Source organism: Sinocyclocheilus rhinocerous, unplaced genomic scaffold (assembly GCF_001515625.1).
Source record: "Sinocyclocheilus rhinocerous isolate Xijiao unplaced genomic scaffold, SAMN03320098_v1.1 scaffold200, whole genome shotgun sequence".
In the NCBI taxonomy this organism is placed as follows: Eukaryota; Metazoa; Chordata; class Actinopteri; order Cypriniformes; family Cyprinidae; genus Sinocyclocheilus; species Sinocyclocheilus rhinocerous.
The window spans coordinates 2,704,491-2,726,975 of record NW_015641014.1 but is presented as its reverse complement, the minus strand read 5'-3'; the positions used below and the strand labels follow the sequence as shown (position 1 = coordinate 2,726,975).

At 36.3% G+C, this 22,485-nt stretch overlaps 1 protein-coding gene across 1 annotated transcript in view; it reads right to left on the bottom strand.

Annotated features, from left to right (window-relative positions):
• Positions 1-22,485, bottom strand: part of LOC107753671 (receptor-type tyrosine-protein phosphatase zeta-like) — a 50,990-nt gene that overhangs the window by 14,202 nt on the left and 14,303 nt on the right. The window contains exons 2-12 of the mRNA XM_016569872.1: positions 19,888-19,959; positions 14,006-14,185; positions 13,728-13,879; positions 13,312-13,407; positions 11,641-11,707; positions 11,322-11,479; positions 8,611-8,761; positions 5,601-5,785; positions 5,319-5,445; positions 3,443-3,483; positions 800-3,338 (exon numbers count right to left, since the gene is read on the bottom strand). Coding sequence (XP_016425358.1) covers positions 800-3,338; positions 3,443-3,483; positions 5,319-5,445; positions 5,601-5,785; positions 8,611-8,761; positions 11,322-11,479; positions 11,641-11,707; positions 13,312-13,407; positions 13,728-13,879; positions 14,006-14,185; positions 19,888-19,959 — 3,768 coding nt within the window. The remainder of the gene's footprint in view (positions 1-799; positions 3,339-3,442; positions 3,484-5,318; positions 5,446-5,600; positions 5,786-8,610; positions 8,762-11,321; positions 11,480-11,640; positions 11,708-13,311; positions 13,408-13,727; positions 13,880-14,005; positions 14,186-19,887; positions 19,960-22,485) is intronic.

The window sequence follows — 22,485 nt, the reverse complement described above, 5'->3', positions numbered from 1 at the left end:
AAAGATTAAGACCTAACCTAGGACTGTCTGAGATGACCTCTTCATCCCAGCCAAAACACAATGCTGCCACTGCCAGCTGTCTCCTACTAGTGACCAAATAAAAGAGATGTGCTGCTCTCTGCTGGACAAACAGTGAAATTACTTATCCCATGGAAGAATAACCAATCAGTGCTAACATAGCTAAGCCAAATCTTAGCTCAAATTCTATGCCTCCATGCTGTTTAAATTGATATACTGACATTCATATAGCACTATATAAATCTACAATTTGAGCCCATAAACTCTACAGTAAAGTCTAAATTTAGAACCAGGTGTCTTGGATTCAACTTGAGATGGACAACATGCTGTTGGTATGTTTCTGATGACAGACGTGAGCATGCTAATACACATTTAAGCAAATAATCACATGAAGAACATGCAACACAAAACAGAACACAGGAATCACATGGGACAAGGAACCAGACACATATTGTGATGATGGAATTTTCTAATTAAGATGATGGTTTTTTAACCTTTAGTCTAACTTCTCAGATTTGATGTATATGTTAATTAAGGACACTGTAGTGCGCCCTTCGATCTTACCTTCCCAGTGAACTAACTTCTACAGAACACTTTCTGGATGAGGTTTTAGCTGTTTAGGTGACATTTGTGGTGGGTTATGGAGTTTTTAGGATGGATTAGTTGTCCTTGCAGCAAGAGCTTTCAGGTACTTCAAGACTCTTCACAGATCAAGCTTCACTGAACATGTCTAAATCAAGAAGCACCTTCAGGAATGGACGTCAACAACTGAGAGCTTTACCTTCCACTGGTTCCTCCTCTGAATCCCTCTCAGTGCGCTCTGGAATACTGAAGTCTGAAGATGTCTCGTTATCTGTGAGGTTTTCACCTGATCCGCTCTCCTCTTCTCCACTTCCTCTTAGAGTCCAGGATGGGCTGGGGCGCAGAGTGACTCTGAACTCAGTAGATTCACTATCTGTCCCATTCTCACCCTCGAAGTAGAAGGAGGAAGAGTGCTCCTCGTTCCCATCATCTGTCTCATCAGGAGGTACCTCTGTAGGAGTGGCAGTGGTGATGTATGGAACAATACTCTCATCTTCTGATGCTGAGCTCTGGCCCCAATCTAAGTCGAGAGCCCAGCCCGAGGCACTGTTCTCCAGCTGTCCATCTGCAGAGTGTGTAGGCATGGAACTAGACTCTGGAGCAGAGGAAACCGCAACGGTTGGGGGCACCACAGGAGCAACCACTGAGATGGATTCTGGGGCAGAGGTTGGTGCAACAGTTGGAGGCACCACAGAAGTATGTATGAATATGAATTTTGGAGTAGGGGTTGGCGCAATAGTCGAAGGCCTTATGGGAACAGGTGCTCCCTGGGACTGTCCAGTAGCTTTTTGTGCAACGCTGCTGACAGTGTCTGAAACAGAAATGCTGGGGTCACTAGAAGGCATGGTGGAAATGGGAAGAGAAGACAAAAGAGCCTCGGTGCGGAGGTCCAAGTCTGCGTCGCTGCACAGAAGAGTACCGGCACTGGAGGTGGACAGAAATGAATGGTGTTCTACAGGACTAGATGGGTCACCCAAGAGACCACTACAAGGGGACAGTCCCGAAGTAGAGGAGGGCAGCAGAAAGTTAGAAGAGGCATGTAGAGAGATTTCAGTAGATGCACCACTGTCTTGACTAAATGTAGAAGCTACTAGAGAAGAATCTACCCATTCCGTCAGCAGTCTAGAGTCCTTAACGCTACCTGAGAGCGAAGAGTCAGAGTCAAGGGTTGTCGTCATCAGAGAGTAGTCGTTAGAAATAGGAACTGAAGGCTGGAGATGTGCAAGAGTGCTCAGCGTGGAGACAATACTGAGGGACTCAAAGAGGTCATGTTCAGAACTTGGCTGCATGGAGACCGCAGAAGCAGTCACCTCTGGTAACGTTTGAAGGGGAAGATTACTTCTACACTGAGGGTCAGCGGAGATGGACCCAGATAAAATATCATCATCACCATCATCATCATTACAATCACCACTAGAGACAGGCTCCATGTCTAAATAAGACACAGAGCCAGTGAGGAATAGGGTAGGGTACGAAGGGGAAGGGGTGACAGACTGTGCACCACCATACAACAGGATGGAAACAGTGTACGGGATGTCCCAGTCAGGGATGGGCTCAGACAACACACTGCTTAAGGAATAGGGGGACACAGGACTTGCATGCACATAGGACAAAGTGTCAGATACAGAGGGGGCATACGAGGCACTCTCACCATTAAACACCGGCTGGGTGGTCTGCGACAGAACAGTGCTGAAAGCGGCAGTGGTTGGAAAAAGCAAGCTAGCAGTTGTAGGCCACAGAGGGACCTCTGGGGGGAAGGTAGAGGAAGTTGATTCCATTGGGATTTCAGGCAATGGGGCTACAGTCACTGAACTCTCCTCATAGCTGTGTGAGTCGGTTACAGGTTGAGTCACTTCCTCAACCTCCGAAATGTCTATCGAAGGTGAGATTACAAATGTTTTAAGGGTTACGCTTGTTTCAAGGGTTCTACTTATTTTAGGGGTAATGCTTGCTTCAAGGGTTACACTTGTTTCAAGGGTTCTGCTGGTTTCAGGGGTAACACTTGCTTCAAGGGTTCTGCTTGTTTCAGGGGCAACACTTGCTTCAAGGGTTCTGCTTGTTTCAGGGGCAACACTTGCTTCAAGGGTTCTGCTTGTTTCAGGTGTAACACTTGCTCCAAGGGTTCTGCTTGTTTCAGGGGCAACACTTGCTTCAAGGGTTCTGCTTGTTTCAGCGGTAACACTTGCTCCAATGGTTCTGCTTGTTTCAGGGGTAACACTTGCTTCAAGGGTTCTGCTTGTTTCAGGGGTAACACTTGCTTCAAGTGTTCTGCTTGTTTCAGGGGTTACACTTGCTTCAAGGGTTGAACTTGTTTTAGGGGTAACGCTTGTTTCAGGGATGATGTTTGTTTCAGGGGTGACGCTTGTTGGAGAATCTGTGAAGGTATTGCTTTGGCCATCAGACTCTGAGGATAGACCCGCTACAATGCTAGAGCCATCTGGTCTAGTGGTATGTACATCAACAACAAAACTGGTGGTTATGGTTGCGAGGACGGTAGGTTGGTCTGTGTATTTCACAGTAGGTTTATCTGTGTATACTGCTGGAAAATAAGGATCATGAGTCTTCTGGGAGTCTTCTACCGGGAGTCTTCTTTCATGAGTCCTTGGTGTCGTCTTGAAGACTGGATGGACCGGGCGCTGTGTTGTAGTAACTCTTGTGCCGATGGTAGTGGTTTGGAAGGGATATGGAAGCTGATTTGTGCCAGGTCTGATCAAAAAGGGATTGATGTGATAGTCTTCCTGAAATAGAAGAAAGAGATGGACAGAGAGAAAAGACGTGTTCAGTTCTATTGTAGAATAAAATCACTTAAGTAACTATACACTAAAGTAATGTTGACATTTACCTCTTCATCATACTCAAATGAGTCGGAGTCATTGTCTGTTTCTGAAAATTAACCAGACATAAAAGAGTTAAAACATTGTATGAGTAAAAGTCAGCTACATGTTCTGTATGCTCTTTACTTTTTTTAAAGTAAAAAAAAATGTCTGACACTGAAACTAAACCATCTGGTATTTTATTGAACTATTGTATAATGTACAGATAACTGGTGAACATATCCAATAATGACAATATTTTCAGTCAGTCTTTTCATTTAATAAAATAATTTTGAAAACTGTCACATAATGTACACAAACACACCTCAGAAACATTTGAAAACCAATCAGTGCTTACAATTTCATCCCTGATGGACAAAGAAATGCTCATGTTTGAGAAACAAAACTAAAAACACAAACTGGTTTTCAATGTGTATTCAAAGACAAACCAAATGCCTTAAAGAGACTTTTTTTGGCATTTGGTATTCTCTGTTGCTGTTGAGAGTACTGAGGTTAAGAAGGAAGGAAAGGTCAACCAGGCCACCACCAAATAGGAAGTTTGTTTAGATCATTCTTCAATACAAAGAAAATACAAAGGAGCAATCTTTGGGTCAAAGGGTCAGTTTTTTTATTACATACATTGTTCACACAACAGGAGAGTTTGGACACCTTCATGCATTAAAAAGCCTCCCAGCACACAGAGATAGAGAGAGCTTACAGTCTCTTACAGGCTCTTACCTGTCATGGGATCAAACTCAATGACAGAATATGGTGGAAAAGACCCCAGAGATTTCGTGATATGTGGACAAGATCGGTTTTTGAAGCATGGAGACATTAAAAGGTAGAATATATATGATTTTATTAGATAGACTGGCCCCTTTTTACTGATGTAAACCCAATCCACTCTCAAACATATTTTCACATAATAATGAAAAAATGTCTTGTGACTTAGGAAATGTGTGACCATTGGAAAATGACAACACGTATATCCATGCACACTGAAATATGATGACAGGGATTCTCAGAGAGACAGATAAGTTTATTATAAATCAGTAAGCAAAATACAGACCCAACATTCCAATGAAAGAACACAAAAAGCACAAATAGTCCATTGAAATCGTGAGTATTCATGAGAGATAGAAAAAAATCTTAGTATATAGAAGGAAATTCAAAATGCAGATAGTGATGACAAAGTATAAGATAGACAGACAGAGAATAAGAGGAAAATCATTTAAGACGACAAATATATATAAGGACACTGAAAAAGTCCTAAAAAACCTAAAACCAGAAATTCCTTTTACAGTTCAAACTAATGAAAACATTTAAATAAATATAAATGAAAACATTTTTATAAGTTAAAATATTCTACTGAAATTGCCAGCAATTTATTAAGTTGTTTTCAAATGTGCAATCGTTTTGTGTTAGCCTGATTTAACAGCATACATTACAGTACTGAATTTTAGTCAAACGGCAAATGCAAATACGTGAGCATAGCTATGCAAACTCAAGTTTGTGTGTCGCTAAAATCCAAAATGTGTCAGAAAGTCTTTAATACCTGGAGAACATGGTCCATTAGCACAAACTGTATGTTCAATAGGACACATGCTCTTACAATATAGGTCAGGCATTCGAATCTATGTTTACATAAACACGTACTTGTGTAAAGTATGTTTCTGGCTAAAAGTTGTAAACCACTCAAGGATTGTGTCCATTTCTTCATAAATCTTAAATGACGCCACACCATTTTCTGGACAAGGTAACTGGTTTGCAAAGGATTTAAAAAAAAAATTTTTTTTTGTACATTTGGAGGTTTTTGTCTAACATTTGCACTAAAACTATGTGGGGCATGAGTGTTGTAAACTCATTCTCCACGGATGCGAGGGCGGCGGGCGCGATTGGTCTTACCAGGATCATCCAGGGGCATGTCCACGGTCAGCTGGCCACTCACTCTGCCATACAGACCGTTGGTGCACACGGCAACTACCTGCACCTTGTAACTAGTGTTGGCCACCAGGTCTTGAATGATCGCCCCCTGGTGGTGGAAAAAACTAAATTAATTACAATTGATTATCAGATGTTATTCAACTTCTAGAAGGTCAAATATAAGGTGACCTTGATGATGCAGGCCTGATTTTCAAGATGTGTTCATTAATATCTGATGTTTATGACAAAAAGTTAATAAATTACCACATCCTGGTCTCCATCAGTCAAGTACTCTAAGGCCGATTCATCATTGCCCTGGGCCGGCCGGTAGGTAATGGAGTATCTCTCTATGCTCGAATCATAAACAGCCCGTGGCCTCTCCCAGATCACAAGCATACTGGTGTGATTATGAGGGTTGGCTTGCACATTCTCTGGCTCGGAACTACAAACTACAACAGCAAACACACCAAAACACATAGTATTACAATTATGCACTTTGGACCTTTTCTTACATTATACAAAAATGAACAGAAAATGATGAAAAAGCATGATGCCAGATGAAAAGAGGTTTCTCTACTTCACTCACTACCATTCAAAACTTTGGGTTCTGTAAGATATTTTGTTTTTGTAAGTCTCTTATGCTCACCAAAGCTGTATTAATTTAATCAAAAATATTGTAAAACAGGAATACTGTGAAATAATTTTACAATTTAAAATATCTGTTTTCTATTTTAATATATTTGAAAATGTACTTTATTCCTGTGATGCACAGCTGAATTTTCAGCATCATTACTCCAGTCTTCAGTGTCACATGATCCTTCAGAAATCATTCTAATATGCTGGTTTGCTGCTCAAGAAAAAATTATTATTTTTATTCATGTTAAAAACAGTTGTGCTGCTTAATATTTATGTGGTAACTGTGATGTATTTTATTTTTCAGGATTCTTTGATGAAGAGAATGTACAAAAGAACATGGTTTATTTGAAACAGAATTTTTTTGTAACATTTTAAATGTGTTTACTAGTTATTGGGTCAGATTATGGCAGATTATAGACTGGTTTATCACTGGTTTAGTTCACAGTCCACATAATAATGTAAATAATGTTTCTGGTGTATCCCCACCCATCAGCTTCTAACACAAGAGGGCAGAAAGCACCCGCAGATGAAAAAATCTGCCTACTATCAGGATACTTAAAAGTGATTTCCAGTCAGGGTACTTAAAAGTATTTTTAATAGATTAAAGATTTTTTGTTAACCCTGTAACAAGCAATAATCATTTTTGATTTTGATTAATCTCTATTTTGCTCATTTTTACGAAAGAAAACTATGTATAGTTATGTGTGTAATATGTGTCTAAATTTTATACATTTGTGTGGATTGTGGCAGAATATATGCAGAACGTTGTGACTTTCCAACACATATTAATTGTCTTTCTATGCCATTTTATTGGTATGAAAGATAATTATTACTATTATAATTATTACTATTTTTGGTTTACTGTCATGTTAGATGCTCTCTTCACTCCATATGTCATTTTGTGTAGAGTTTGTTCCATCCCAAAAGACCCTATGCTGACATAATTGCATTTGGGAGTGAACACTTGCATTTACAGGTCATGTCTTGCATTCATCTCAAACAAACTTCTAAAGTCTAAGGTTATGACTGAACAGCTAATTATTAAAATTGCAAGTGACACAGACCACTTTCAATTAACACAATGAGGATAATAAATTAAGGGGAAAGTAAAGGCTGATAAAGTAAAGTTCACGCTAACATCAATTTTGGTCTGTTAGGTGTGAACAGTTTGAACTGAATTCAGCCTGTGCAAGTGAGAGGGCAAACAGAAAGAGACAGTTTCCTAGCAACTCAAAACTGTTTTGATACATGACCTAGAGACAGAGAGAGAGAGAGAGGCAGAGAGATTGATGTGACCGAATAGTGGTGAGTAAACCTTGTTAATACTGTGAGCACAGTGAAGGAGAGGTTAAGCAAATCTGGTTTGTCTGGCTGCTTTCGGCTTTATGTTCCCTTTTTGTGTTATTCTGAGATTGCAACAGTCACTCAGTATATTAAGGATGCCTATCAGAATTATATATATATATATATATATATATATAGTAAAACACTTACAGGAAACTGCAAATCCAACAAAGAATATCAATAATCCAAACTGATGAGAGTAAATATTGGCCCTTAAATCTTTTTAAGCACATTGCCACCCTCACATTTAATTTTTCCCAAGGTTTAAATGAAGTCATAAGTAACCAGTCAGTCTTTACAAAGTAATAATGCAGCATTAAGGTTGTAAATGACATTCCCCAGGCGCTGATTTAAGCTTAGACACAGGTTGGAGCGTATCTGTGTTTGAAAGGACACAAGTGGGACATTTTCCATTGCCGATGGCCCCTTTAAAAACAACTCCCACGTGCCAAACGTGCCAGTTCACCCTGTAGCGGAGGAATCTGAAATGGGGGCATCGATGTTCCACCAACGATCTGCTAAAGCGGAAAGTCTGAGAGCAAACCAGTTCGGATCTGTAAGTGGTTCTTTAAAATGAACAGGTTGGACTGAGCAATCGATTTGTGAAACATGAACACTACACAACTCATTTTCTGTAATTACATTACAGACCCGTGCACCTATATTTTTGAAGAGGCATGTATTATTGTCAAATATATATATATATATATATATATATATATATAGCCAAAAATGTAAAATATACATTTGGTTTAATTTAGACATTTAGACAGTGTTCATTTTTAACTTGCAGCTTAAATAGTAATGATTAAATTATTATAATAATCTAGAAATTAAGTTCTAAAGAGGCACCATTTGCCTCCAAAACCTTGTGGGTGACAGTTTTATATATTTATCATTAAAAATTCAATAATTAAATAAGTACAGCCTTTTGTGAGGTTTTTAAAATCTTACGTCAGTTTATTTGTAATGCTTCATATATAACAGCTGTGAAATGAGTGGGAATCATCCATAAATGGTCATGAAAGCATTGCGTATGGCTAAAAATGGGCCAAATGTCTGTCTATATTTATAAATAGAAAGTAGGAAAATGTCTGGAGGGCTTCATCGTATAAAAATAGAAACCTTATTTAATTGAGAAGCAGTTGTTTGGGATTAGAATCATGTTGGAGGCTAATTGGATCCATGACCCTAAAACTGCCTGAATGCTTTAAGACCTTAAGAGTGAATGATTCCAGACACATACTTCCCTAGTTTGTTTATGCGTGTGTAAGTGTGTTTGTGAAGTACGCACTAGGAGTGTGGACCTCCTCGATGCCAGTGTAGGATGAGAAGACTTGTCCCATAAATTGCTCCTGCTGCTCTCTGTAGTTATTCTGCAGGTAGTCCATAAGCATGACATATCCAGCCTGCTGCATGGTCATCACCTCACAGAACATCTCCAGCTGTGGACACATACGGTGACACAGATTAGACAACAAATCTGGAAACAAAACTGTTTCTGTCATCTGAAGGGGTCTAAAAGCAGCTAGTATTGTCATATAAAATAAATTCCATAAATTTCATTAGTCTGTCCACCATGTTGATATTCAGAGCAAGAGTATCTTGCAACTGATATTGCTTCTATACAACAGTTTAACAAACAAGAAGTTCCATTTATTTCTATGTAAACTTGCATTAGACAGATGTGTTTAACTGTTGCACAAATGTCTTGCGCATGCTGTGCTTAAAAAGTTAAGCAACACACATTTGCATTTCTAAATAAACCAGTGTTTTTGAACTAATTGGTTGAGTGAATGATTTAGTGACTCACTCATAAAGACTCCAATTTGCATACTATCCACCCTAAATAATATTCAAAATTACAAACTTGAATACCATTTAGGTTGGATAGTATGCAAATTGGGATGCATGTGTTTTTGAACGTATCGATTGAGAGAATTCAATGACTCTTTCATAAGTACAGACTTGTCTGTTCCTGAATGAATCTGTGAAAGAATCTGTGAATTGGTTGAGTGAATGATTCACTTACTCACTCATGAAAACAAACTTGTTCATTCCTGAATGAATCAGTGCTACTGAACGAATTGGTTGAGTTGATGATTCAGTTTATATATTATCCACTCTAAATAGCATTCAAGATTACTAATCTCAAATACCATTTAGGGTGGATGGTATGCAAATTGGGCCCCAGATGTTTTTGAACAAATCGGTTTAGTGAATGATTCAATGACTCACTCATGAAGACAGACTTGTCCATGTGTGAGTGAATCTGTGTTTTTGAACAAATCGCTTGAGAAAATGATTCACTTACTCACTCATTTTGAATTCCTGAATGAATCAATGTTTCTGAACGAATTGGTTAAGTAAATGATTCAGTGACTCACTCATAAAGACAGTTACTTTGCGCCAGCTACTGGCGTATCGATGTAACCTGCATAAAGATTCACTTGAGAATACCTACTACTTATACACAGACGGACAGTAATGTAAATATAAATATTTAATTATATAATTTTTTTAAGTTGGCAAAGATGATGTAGCTTACAGGTGATGATAAACTGCTATGATCCTGTTTACAACCTCATTATGAGGCATAAACGTACCTTCCTAAAACATAACTACTGAATCTTTATATATCACAAAAACTGCACACAGCACAAACACAGTGTAGCCCAGCGGCGAGACGTCCACTATTGTGTTCAGACATCAAAGATGCTCTTTAATGTGTGTGAGTCAATGTCATTCTCATTGTGACGTCGACAGGTGTGGGTTTGTTACCTTGCGGTAAAACTCCTGCTTTCACCATGTGTTTCAACTGTAGCTTGTATCGACTTGCAAGTCACTCGAGGGCAATAGCCCCAGACTGAATGACACACAACACAAAGGCCGTATTTAAGCATTTAAAGTCTTTTGTGACATGTAACTCTACGCTCGCTCCCTCTAATTCCATTTAATGACAGCTTGCTTTTGAATGTGTGCCATACAACATTACAATAATCAAAAATGTTGTTGTCTTCCTCTTTACGAGGGAGTTGGCATCCTTTTTGTGTGAACTTTAGTGTTTAGTGCCAAAAGCACAGCAAATGTTATAATTATTGGACATGCCTTAACAGATTTCTAAGAAATCAAATGTCAGATCCAATGTAAAAACATACGCAGGAAACTAAACGGACCATATCGTCAAACTAAGATAACACTCTGAATTCTAATTGATATTTGTACCATCATGTTTGGGCTTGTGTGCCATTTCTAGCTAATTGTTTTTAGTTCCCGAGAGTGTGTGTGTCACATAGAGTTAGTGTTGCGCAACAGACGCCAAATGACAAATAGACACCACAGTCACAATATCAGTCCAAGTGAAGATGGCCTCAGGGTTTTTAGGTAGGAAAATTCCCTTTTTGGCAGTGAAATTCTTTTAGGTTTTGAATTATTCATTGAATTTGTCCCAGACAGAACAAGGTAATTTTCATTATTTATGGGTGAAATGTGTTTGTGGATATAAACAACTGTTATCAGCAGTATTTTGTCTCATTTTGACCTCATCTTTCAATCTGCCAGCACATGGAGCTCAATAACATAGTCTGTCTCCACTGTTTGTCGTCTGCTGTGTCAAAGCCTTAATTAGGAGTTCACCCAAAAATGTTGTTCCAAAATCTGTATGACTTTCTTTCTTCAGTGGAACACTAAATGGACATTTTAAAGAAATGGCCACTCTTTTCCAAGCAGTTGTAATACAACTGAAAAATCTAAATACAAGTATCATAAAAGTAGTCAATTCAAAGAAAGTTTGGACATATGTCAAGATGCCTTCAGAAGATCTGGAATATGGTGTATGGACCACTTTAATGATGCTTTTGTGCCCTTTTTGAAGCTTGAAAGCCTTAGATGATGACAGATTGTTCATTTTTGGGTGAACGGTCCCTTTAAATCTGTATATAACCCATGCAATTCCAGAAATATATGCTAGCAGGTCACTGCTCTAAAACTGTCCATTATACTGACCTGAACATCTGAGATGGTCACCGTGTTTTTGAAGACGATCCACTCCACGGTCTCAGAGCAGGGTGGGGTTGTCAGAGAGCCGTTATAGATTAAGTACTTCTCTGTGGAGTTGGGCAGGAGACCCTGCAGGGTGAACGGAGAGACGGGGCCACTCTTTCCTGACAAGAGAAAACAGGAATAGTTCAAATGAAAATGAAAATTGTGTCGTTATTTACACAGCTCATGGGGTCTGTGGAAAACAGGATTTTCCTGTGATATTTTGCAAAAGTGTAGAATATGACACTTTTAAATATACTGTATATATGAAGACTGCACATACCATAACGGCTGACACTGTTGACTGCATCAATGATGGCCACATAGTTTTCATTATCCTCAGTGCTTATCTGTGAAGAGAACCATTACATTTTTTTTTACAAATTTAGCAGTTACATGATACATGATAGGGTAGAGTGGGGGAAAACGACTCCCCTTAAGGACTGTGTACAAAAGTTAAATGTGTTCAGAAAAGTTATCATAGTTTTAGTGACAATGACATAAATTATAAACAAAGTATAAAAAATGTCCAGAGTTTTCATGTTATTAGATTTTTAACAAAAATTTAATTTGTACCAAGGGGGCGTTTAAAATGCCCCCCAGTCTGACAAAGCAATTTGCTTTATACATTTACAGCAGAATTAGAGTATAGACAGTTTTTGCTTAAAATTAAAAAGAATATAATCAATCATTATAAACTACAAAATTATAATAGCCTATTTGAAACATTTTGTTAGCTGATGCTAACTGGCTAGCTAACGAGCTACCTGATGCTAACTTGAGGTAATTTTTAAATATAAAATCCAAATTTTTTTATTCAACCAACTATTTAGAATACATTTGATGGAAAAACAAAGGATTTGATGTTCAGAACAGAATAACTACAGCAATTGCCCATTGCCCCCTGCAGGCGTTTTACCCCACAGACTATGTTTGAAAAAAATGTTTTATGTCATTCTGAAAATATAATTATATTTTTTATTAAATAACACATACTCTCTATCTACTGGCCCTACTGTTCTCATATCATATATAACTGTGATTTTCTACAAAACAACAAGATTTAAAACACTTTTTTTCTTACTGCTGAAAATTAGATAATTTACTGTGAAATCCGTTTTCTCTCCGGTACATCACCAGTGTAAGCTTCATATTGAATACGTCTACATCACTCTTGTCAACGTAGTCCATAGTTACAATAAAAATTTATCTTGTGGTTATTTTGGGAAAAACAGTAGGGGGGGGCGTTTTCCCCTACCCTACATTAATGGCCAAAAGATTGTGGACACCTGAACACTGCACATGTGCTTGTTGAGCATTATTTCAGTGTTTTTTTGCTCTTTAGACTAAATGGATTTGAGTTTTCATCAAAAAATCACATTTTGCTGCCCCTTTTCTTAACCACATATATCTGCTTTTAAAATAAGACATGTTCATACAAGCTACACTCTCAAAACATGCAGCAGTAAACTGACAAAACAACACAATATACACGAGCACACAACTTCATGAAGTATACCAGAATATCCTCAGGGAAAAACCTACATATTTCAAAGATTTAGCAACACATTATGATTAAGTCCTGTCAGTCTTTACCATCAAAACATCCGTGTGAAGACGAGGATTTCTGAAAATGCTCTGTACCTCAGGCTAAATGCTGGGCGGGGGTGTGGTGAGGCTTCGAAGAGCGCCTAAGCCTGTCTATGATTATTAATTTGATGTATGTTGGGGAGAATCAGCAACACACAATATACAAATGTTGCAAATCTCTTCCTTAGGATTTTTGTTGTGTTTTCCAGAACAAATATCTAAGATGTGATTAAAATGAGGAATTAAGTTTGTTTTCTTAGCTAACTAGACACGTTTTGTTTACAGGGTAAGAATAATAAACTTAATTCAAAACAATAAAGAAATTACTGAAATATACGTATATATACAAAGCTTCCATACTTACCTTAAACAGCACGGCCAACGCTGTGATCTTTCCTCCTGCGCTGAGGGCCTCATCGAGGCCACTGAAAACATCTGCTTCGTAACAGTATATCTGCATCTGCACCAGAAACAAAAAAAATCTAATCATCATTTGTATACATTCACTCTTCCAGTGAAAAGTAAGAGATAATGTGCATTCAGAAAATTGTAAAATGGCTGACTGTACATTATCCTTCTTATTATGCAGTGACTTAATAAATAATCAAAATAAAAAAATTATAAATAAATTAAATGAAATAAATATAATAAATAAAATACATAAAATGAAATAAATAATTATATAAATAAATAGACATATAATAAATAAATTAGAAAGAAAAATAGACAAAATATACTGTATATAAATTAGAATTGACATTATTTTATTATGTGAAATACCTCCAGGGGGAATTTTTCATCGTTGAGGCTGTGCTCCGACCCGTCAGAGGAGGCATTGCACAGGCCCCAGTGGAAAGTGATACGTCCCACCTTAAACTTGGACCTGAGACCCCCTCCACTCACAAAAAAATCTCCTCCCACATCAATGGCCACTGGAGACAAATAACACATTACAGAAATAAATGGCCAATGTCTATTCACATCAAGTCAGATTTTGATTTTTTCACCTCTGAAATAATGCACAAAAGGGTCGATATTAAAAATACAGTTGTTCTCACCTGTTTTCCCGTCATTCTTTACTGTAGTGGAGTCTGATGTCTTTTCCACCCATCCCTCTAATCTCAGCTTCTGGAATTGAATTTTGACCTGCGCCAGGCTCTCCTCAATGTTTATTGGTGATTGTTTGGCATTGTTGCATGACGGGTATTTCTTTGCCCAGTTATTTTGGTTTAGCGTTCCTGTGGGGAATGGAGTTTAATTGGATAAATAAACCTCTTAAAATCATTCATAAATGTCAGAGGATGCTCCCATGCTTCAGTGCAAACACACAGACACACAGGTGCATCATTAGATATGTAGTGGTTTGCTGGTGGGTTAATCAGAGTCCTCTCTCTGGAGGTCCCTACAGCACAAAAACAAAGCCCATGAACCAGGTCACCAGCAGTTCTAGGTCACTTCCATTAGCATATCAATAGCTGCATTACACCACCAGCTGAGTCATAAACACTGGTGTACAGTAGAATACAGTACAAATACAGCAGAACATAGACAATACATGAATGAAGAAATAAAAGCTGCTTTTAGGCACAAAACAAAGTTTCAAAAACCCTGTTACGTAAAATGTTTGGTAAAATCACCCTAATGCACAGTCTTAAGTGGCTTATTGGTTGTTTTAAACATTTGAAACCATCATATTATTATTAGGTAACACTTCATTTTATGGACCAATTCTCACTTTTAACTAGCAAGCATATTACTAGCATATTGGCTGTTTATTAAAGCACATATTGATGCCTTATTCTGCATGGCCATATTTTAAAGGGATAGTTTACCCAAAAATGAAAAATCTGTCATTAATTACTCACCCTCATGTCGTTCCAAACCCCGAAGACCTTCGTTCCTCTTTTGGAACACAAATTAAGATATTTTTTATGGAATCTGAGAGCGCTCTGACCCGCAATAGACAGCAATGATATTACCACGATATACCAACACACGGAAACGTAGCAAGGACATCGGTAAACCGTAATTTTACGAAGCTTAGAGAATACTTTTTGTGCACAAAGAAAACAATAATAACATCATTTATTCAGCAGTTCTTCTCCCCAAGTTACCGTCTTCCGCCATTTTGGAGAGTACGTACCCAGAATGTAATCTTGTAAGTCTTGATGAACGAAGGTCTTACAGGTTTGGAACAACATGAGGGTGAGTAATTAATGACAGAATGTTCATTTTTTGGGTACACTATCCCTTTAAATATTATACATATTATTATTGTTATTTTTATAGACCATTATATATAGACTGGTTACAATGGATTTATAATTAAATTGTTGGTTGGTTGGTTGGTTGGTTGACAGACAGACAGACAGACAGATAGATAGATAGATAGATAGATAGATAGGAAGATAGATAGATAATACTACTATTAATAATAATAATAATAATATTTTCCATCAAGTAAAAATATATAGACTGTTTATGGTTGATTTACAATTCAACTGATGTACAAGAAAGAAAGAAAGAAAGAAAGAAAGAATCAAGCAATCAGTCACAATTCTTCTGGCAAGTAACATTTTAATAGCCTAAATGTACAATATATTCAGGTTTCTAGAATCATGTACATCTTTAATATAAGCCCTATCGTGAACTTTTTCTGTTAGCCATATAACAACACACAAAAATGTAATATCTGTTTATGATTATCATTATATTCAATAAAGGCTTCAGTTAACAGGGATAACTGGACAAAAACTAATTAAATGTCTTCACTCCTTCATTACACTGAAAAGCACTGTCAATTCTCTCCTTCCTCTGTGAAGGACTTTAGAGAGAACAGATGACAAACACTCAAGGCTGTCATGATTCATTTGAATATGTCTGTATTTGTGTCCTTGTGTTTTTCTGCCCTCTCTCAGTCTAAGCAACATCAGAGTAAAGAGTATGTTTGAGAGGGTTTTGTGTAATCTGAAGAAATGAAAGAATATGGAGGAAAAAGAACTGAAGCTGATTTAAAACCAAATTGTTTAGCAAGCAAGTTGGCAGAGTTGGCACAAGCAACTACTTTTTTATGTATTTTGTATTTGTTCTGCTAAATAGTGATTGGACATTTAATCCCTATTTTAAATCAAAATATTATAGTCAAAATATATCAAAATAATAAACTGTTAGTCCTATGATCATAGACAAGAGGCATGGAAAAAGTGTGTCAAAGTCATGTACACACAATTGCTCACAATGATACATGTACAAACCAGTACACATTTCCATTCCACCTTCCAGCTGTCAAGGGAAATGCAATTAATTGCTTGCTGAAAGAGTTGTAAGATCAAAGTCTAAATGAGTTTAGACTTTGAGTATGAGTATGATTATATATTCTTTTCTGGACTGAAATGGAGAAGTGACTTGTTAATTGGTATCAGAAGCAGTAGTAGTTCTGTGAATGGGTCTGTGTGATGTTGGTGTTTAATGCTAATGGATGAGGTGTTATTCAAGGCCAAGAGATTTACAGCAGACAGACCAGTCCAGCTTCATATCTTGAGCGCTTTCTCTCTCTCTCTCTCTCTTTATTTTCTCTTGCTCATTTTCTATCTCTATCTGTCTCTCTTTTACAGACAGAGCAACGGACAAGTAACAGCTCATATTGAATTCAACCAAATACATAGCAAAACCACCTAATAAATGTGGGTCATTCTCAAGAAATCGTGCCATTTGGAATATCAGTCAGTTTGCATGCCACCATTACATCAGAATAAAAGGGGAAAACGTATATTAATTAATTAATTCAAATATCATGCTTGCACTGTATATGTAGTTTTTTTGCCCAAGAAAATGCACTGAGAGCTTGAAAAAACATGATTTTTTGAAGGTTCAGAAACAACATTCATATAAAATGATTTAAAAGTTTTCTAGCAAAGCTGGCAATGTTTCCTGAGAATGACCATTAACTATGAGCAGAGAAACCATATCAGCTACCAAAGTGCATTTCAGTTAGCCACACTTAAAAATAACTCTTTGACTGAACATGATTCTATCATGGACAGTGGTTCCAATCCACACAATTGAATCATGTTATTTGGACACGATTAAATCAAGTTATTTGGCATGTCTAATTTTAGTTGAGTTTATGCAGTTTGCTTAAGTTCATCCTATATCGAAAATCTGAGTAGCAATAACATGTTTCCATCATGTAGAACCACTGTCCATGCAAGTTCAGCCAAACTGTTATAATAACATATTAGCAAGTAAAATATAACTTTTATTTACACATATGATATTAGTTGTTGGCAGTTTAAGGATGGTCCTGTGTACATCTCTAAAACTTACATTGGAGTACAATCCCAATTGCAATCCCAGTTGCTTTTGTTTTTAAGACTCTTTTGAATGCTGATGAACAATGTCCCATCTGCATGACCAGCCGCCTGCATGCAGTCCGGACGCTATAATGACCCCTTTGTTGTGCCAGCCTCCAATGACACCCAGATCTGGTTTGTTGTGACGGGTCAAAAACAAGAGGTTTGAGGAGATGGATAACCTCGTCACTTATTATCCAAACTCAATAGATCATCTTTCCTAGACTAAACACATTTGCGCTGAAACTCTGAGCTCCAGGCTGAAGATTCAGATCATCTTCTGAATCATTTTCCAAAGAAACGATCTGTAAATCGTAGAGATCAGAAGCTAAATATCAAAAGTGAACAACAATAAGGAGAATATCAAATCTGGCCTACTTTCAATAACAAAGTGAGACAGGGGAATTCTCCATTGTGCTAGAAACGGGAAAGAGCTGGAGACGAGAAGACGAGAAATACAAAATGTGTCACTGATGTTGTTTGATTTCATACTTCATCTCTTCCCAAACTTCAAGGGGCCATATAATAAAAACATGACTTTTCCTGCTCCCCAGCTTACAAAAACATGCTCTACGAATGTTTTGCTAACATTCCCATTAAGTTATTAAAAATTATTTCTGAATGCTCTGTGAATGTTCAAAACATCTATTTTTTAAATGTTTAATTTTTTTTCTTGGTTATATGAATATTATAGAAAACGTTAAAGTTCACACAAAAATGAAAATTCTACAATTAATTACTCACCCTCATGTTGTTCCAAACTCGTAAGACCTTCGTTCATCTTCAAAACACAAATTAAGATATTTTTGATGAAATCCGAGAGCTTTCTGACTCTCCATAGACAGTAATGCAACTGACACATTCAAGGCCCAGAAAGGTAGGAAGGAGATTGGTAAAATAGTCCATGTGACGAAGAGAAGAAATTGTTGAATAAAGTTGTTATTTTTGTTTTCTTTGCACACAAAAAGTATTCTCGTAGCTTCATAATATTACGGTTGACCCACTTATGTCACATGGACTATTTTAACGATGTCCTTACTACCTTTTTGGGCCTTGAACGTTTCAGTTGCGTTGCTGTCTAGCAGGGTCAGAAAGCTCTCGGATTTCATCAAAAATATCTTAATTAGTGACAGCATTTTCATTTTTGCGTGAACTATCCCTTTAAGGGAACATTTGATCACTTTGCAAACATTATGGGAATGTTATTTTTAATGTTCTCTGAACCATCTGAAACTAGTAAGCAGTAACATTTTAAAAATTCAGTTGGGCATCCAACTAAATATTTAAGAAAAACATTCCATTAATGAGTTTTTGTGCTAATGTTGTGGGAATGTTATTAAAAAAACAACATTCTATTACTGTTACTGGAAGAATGTTTGTTCATAACTTTGAGAGGACCTTACCAGAACGTTAGCCAAACTTCTGAGAACGTTCTATATTAGCAAGGGTCTTTTGATGTTCTGTAAAGATATACTCTAATGCAAAACTCCTTCCTCAATGCATGAAAACTAAAATGCTACATGCTAATTGTTTATAAATGGTCATTGTATTGACATTACAACCTTCAACACACTAAAATACAAGCCTCCAGATTTAAAGAGACTTGCCCTGGGCGTTTTTACTTATTTCAAAGGCAATCACAATGGGTCATTTGCATAAAGTCTTAAAGGTGTGTCATCAAGAACAGCCTAAACAGGATCAGAGAAAATCCTGGAAATTATGTAAAACTAAATTACTACAACCAAAAGTGTACAATATGTCTCCTAAAGCATCTAAAAACTCATAATTTGTCTTTTTAAACTTAGATTACACTGTCAAACACTATATTATAAAGACACTTAACCCTTAAATGCATGAATGTTTCGCCAATCATTATTACATATTCGAGTCTTTAGCGACCCGGACCAATATATCCAGCACGGATGATCTAACTGCTGCAATAGATCAAACAATGCCACCTTGAGGAAAAAAGATGCATTGCACATATTGAGTCATCAGATATGTAAATATAGTTGCGCAGGAAAAAATACTTACACATTTACATACCTCGGGTCTCTAGCGACCCTATACACTTTTTTACAAAAAATTAATCAGAAAACAATTTATTATTAATAATAAATTAATGTTTATTATTATTATTAATAAACATTAATAATCAAATCCAATAAAATCAGGTTTTCCATGGAAATACTGGGATTAAACATAGCATGAAGTCAGTTTCAGCAGAGATGAACAACACAAAGGATCCACAACTTGGAGTCATAGTTCATGAAAGCCCAAACACACCCTGTAAACATTGATATGCATTGGCTGGGCGAGATCAGACAGGACCTGTAATTTAGGCCATATTAACCCGGAAAGCCCAGTTAGATACGGATGAGTTTAATCTGTGGCGTTAAGCCCTGCATGCTTAGACAAAGATGATCCCTAAACCTGCACTGGCATGGGGGAAGATGCCACCAGCGCTTCAGTTCAGAGTGCATCTATAGAAATTCTGGCAGGCCTTTTATACAGACAGAAGTCTAATCGCTATGATCACTATGCAGAGATAATAAACAATGTAAGTACAGTTAGAATTCAACACTCACCCGCGTATGACCAGTCTATGTTCTCTGAGAGTTTCTTCTGTGATCTGAATCCATATGCTTCTGATACATCTGCTGAAAAAATATCAGTTTATTCCATCAGAATGAATAAATATGCTTGCTTAATAAAAATATTTAACTGAATAAAACAGTCAAGAGAAGTATTTTGCATTCATACTTTTTTTTCATTACAAATTATATTTTCAGGAAAACTATTTGAATGGAGGGTTAAAAAAAGAAACTTCAAAAAGTTAGTATAACACTTTTCGTAATACACATTGTTTCTGTATATAATATGTTTTATAGATGCATTTAGCAGAACAGAACTGGGTGAGAATATAATTTACATTTTGCAAAGATATGAAAAAAAATCAAGAAGCTTAGTATATGTTATGCTCCCTTTGCTTTTATTTTAAATAATTAAATAATTATTATAAATAATGCATATATTAATTATAAGAAATTAAATATTTATTATAAATAATACATATATTAAAATAAATATTAATATAATACTTAAAAAAAATTGTAATTATATAATTTGATTAGTGACCTAGTGCTGAATCTTAAATATTTCTTATTCATCTTACATCATAAAATTCATAAATCTCATTATTAGTATTATTATTATACTATATTTTGAATTTCAGGAATGCCACTGTATATGCATAGCAATAGGAATATACAGTATTTATTGATTTTAAGCCAAGTTAAAACTGACAGATAGAGGTCTTATAAGTTCTCAAGTCCAAACCTTCTGCAACTTTGGATTTAAAACATGGCATTTTTATTCAAAATTTGGCTTGCAAATATTGGTTAAAAGTTCAAATCAGCTATAAAACAGGACAGCTTCTTCAAAAAGAGAGATCAATCTTTAAAATTCCTCTTGCAGCAGCTAAATCATGTCTTGACCTGCTGTGACCTGCTGTCAAAACATTCGCTCTACCACAGAGAGCGAAGTCCTGAATGACGTGTTTGGATTTATTCCAGTATTAATGGTTTGAAACACTGCAGTTAGGTTGTAATCCGCCACAGAATCCTGTTGGGGAAGTGACAGTGCCAAAATCAAATGGCATAATTATTTGATAAAAGCAATTATGCATCAGATTGTAAGAACAATATGGAAATCATAGAGAATGTGAGTTCAGGAGACGCTGAGCAGAAAGGCAACCTCTATTATTCTCTTTGTTCAGTCTTTTGCCTGGTGGTTTCATTCACTTGACTTAAAAAAGGTCTCCTTTATTGTCAGAAGGTCGTCACCCAGGACTTTAAGGTCATGCGGTAAAAGTTCATCCACAAAGTTCTTCCTCATAATCACTCAAATCTTTCAAAATGTTGGTCTCCTGCTGATCAGGAAGCTTTGGCCATTTTTTTGCCTTTTTCATTTTTAAACATAAAGTCCTCCAATTACATGCTATATAGGAGACAATACATCAAATCAATCCTTGTCGAAATACTACTGGATTCATTTAGTCCCACAATTTACTCTTTTTTTCTATTGAATCCTATTTGACTATCAAAAGAACTTATTTGCCATTAAATGTAATGGAATTTCCTTCTACCTCAGTTTGTTTCTGAGAACATCTTTTTTTCTTCTTTTTTTTTTTTGCATTTCAAAGAAAAATGCATTTTCACTATTTACTCTTTTTATTCCAAATACATATGACATTCTTTTTATGTAATACAAAAAAAAAAAAAGAGTTATTATTTTTCCTTTTGTGTTCCATTGAAGTCATATGGGTTTGGAACAACATGAATTTTACTTTTTGGATTAATTATGTATTCTCTTAATACTCCAAAACTGACTTCTAGTAAACAAACAGAGAAGCAGATGCAGTGGGAGAGGCATATAAACTCTAAAAGCCTTCTGCCAATGCTCTAACTAGCAAATAATTAGCCTGCATGCCTAGTGCATGTGGGTCGGACCTCTGATCCATAACTGTCCATAACTCAATCTGTGCCATTTCAGGCTCATCACTGCAGATTGACAAACGAAAATAGAACAAATCGGACAGACAGGACATCCTAAGCAGTCAACTATAACAGAGATGGAGACATTGCCTTTTTAATGACAGTTTTGGTTTACTTTAGAATATACAGTATATCCAGTTGACCAGCCTTCTGAGTGATTTGAGCTAAACAAGCAATATTTATGATACCAGGGTCATTCCTGGTAAAGTACGGTAACAAACATGTCCTTTGAGTATTTAGTCCATATATACTCCATATTAAAATATGTAAAAACCACCATACTACATATTAATTTGTAGATTTTATATTATTATATTTTTAGTGATTTGAATTTGTCAAGTGCCTAAAAAACTTTGTTTCCTTGATCTGGTATGCCACTTCTACTATTCTACTATTTACAGGTATTTATTTGCCATAATTGATTGATTTTAGACTAATTGCTTAGTCTTAAGACTTAAATGCTTTGCATTTTGAAATTATATTAAAACCATCTTCGAAAATTATTTTTATTGGAATTTTATTGGATTTTAAATTATTTTTAATTGCAAATAATAGTAAAATAAAATAAAATAAAATAAATGGGGAGGAAAAATCTGAAAAATCACCTTTTTTTGAGAATGACTTTGTTGT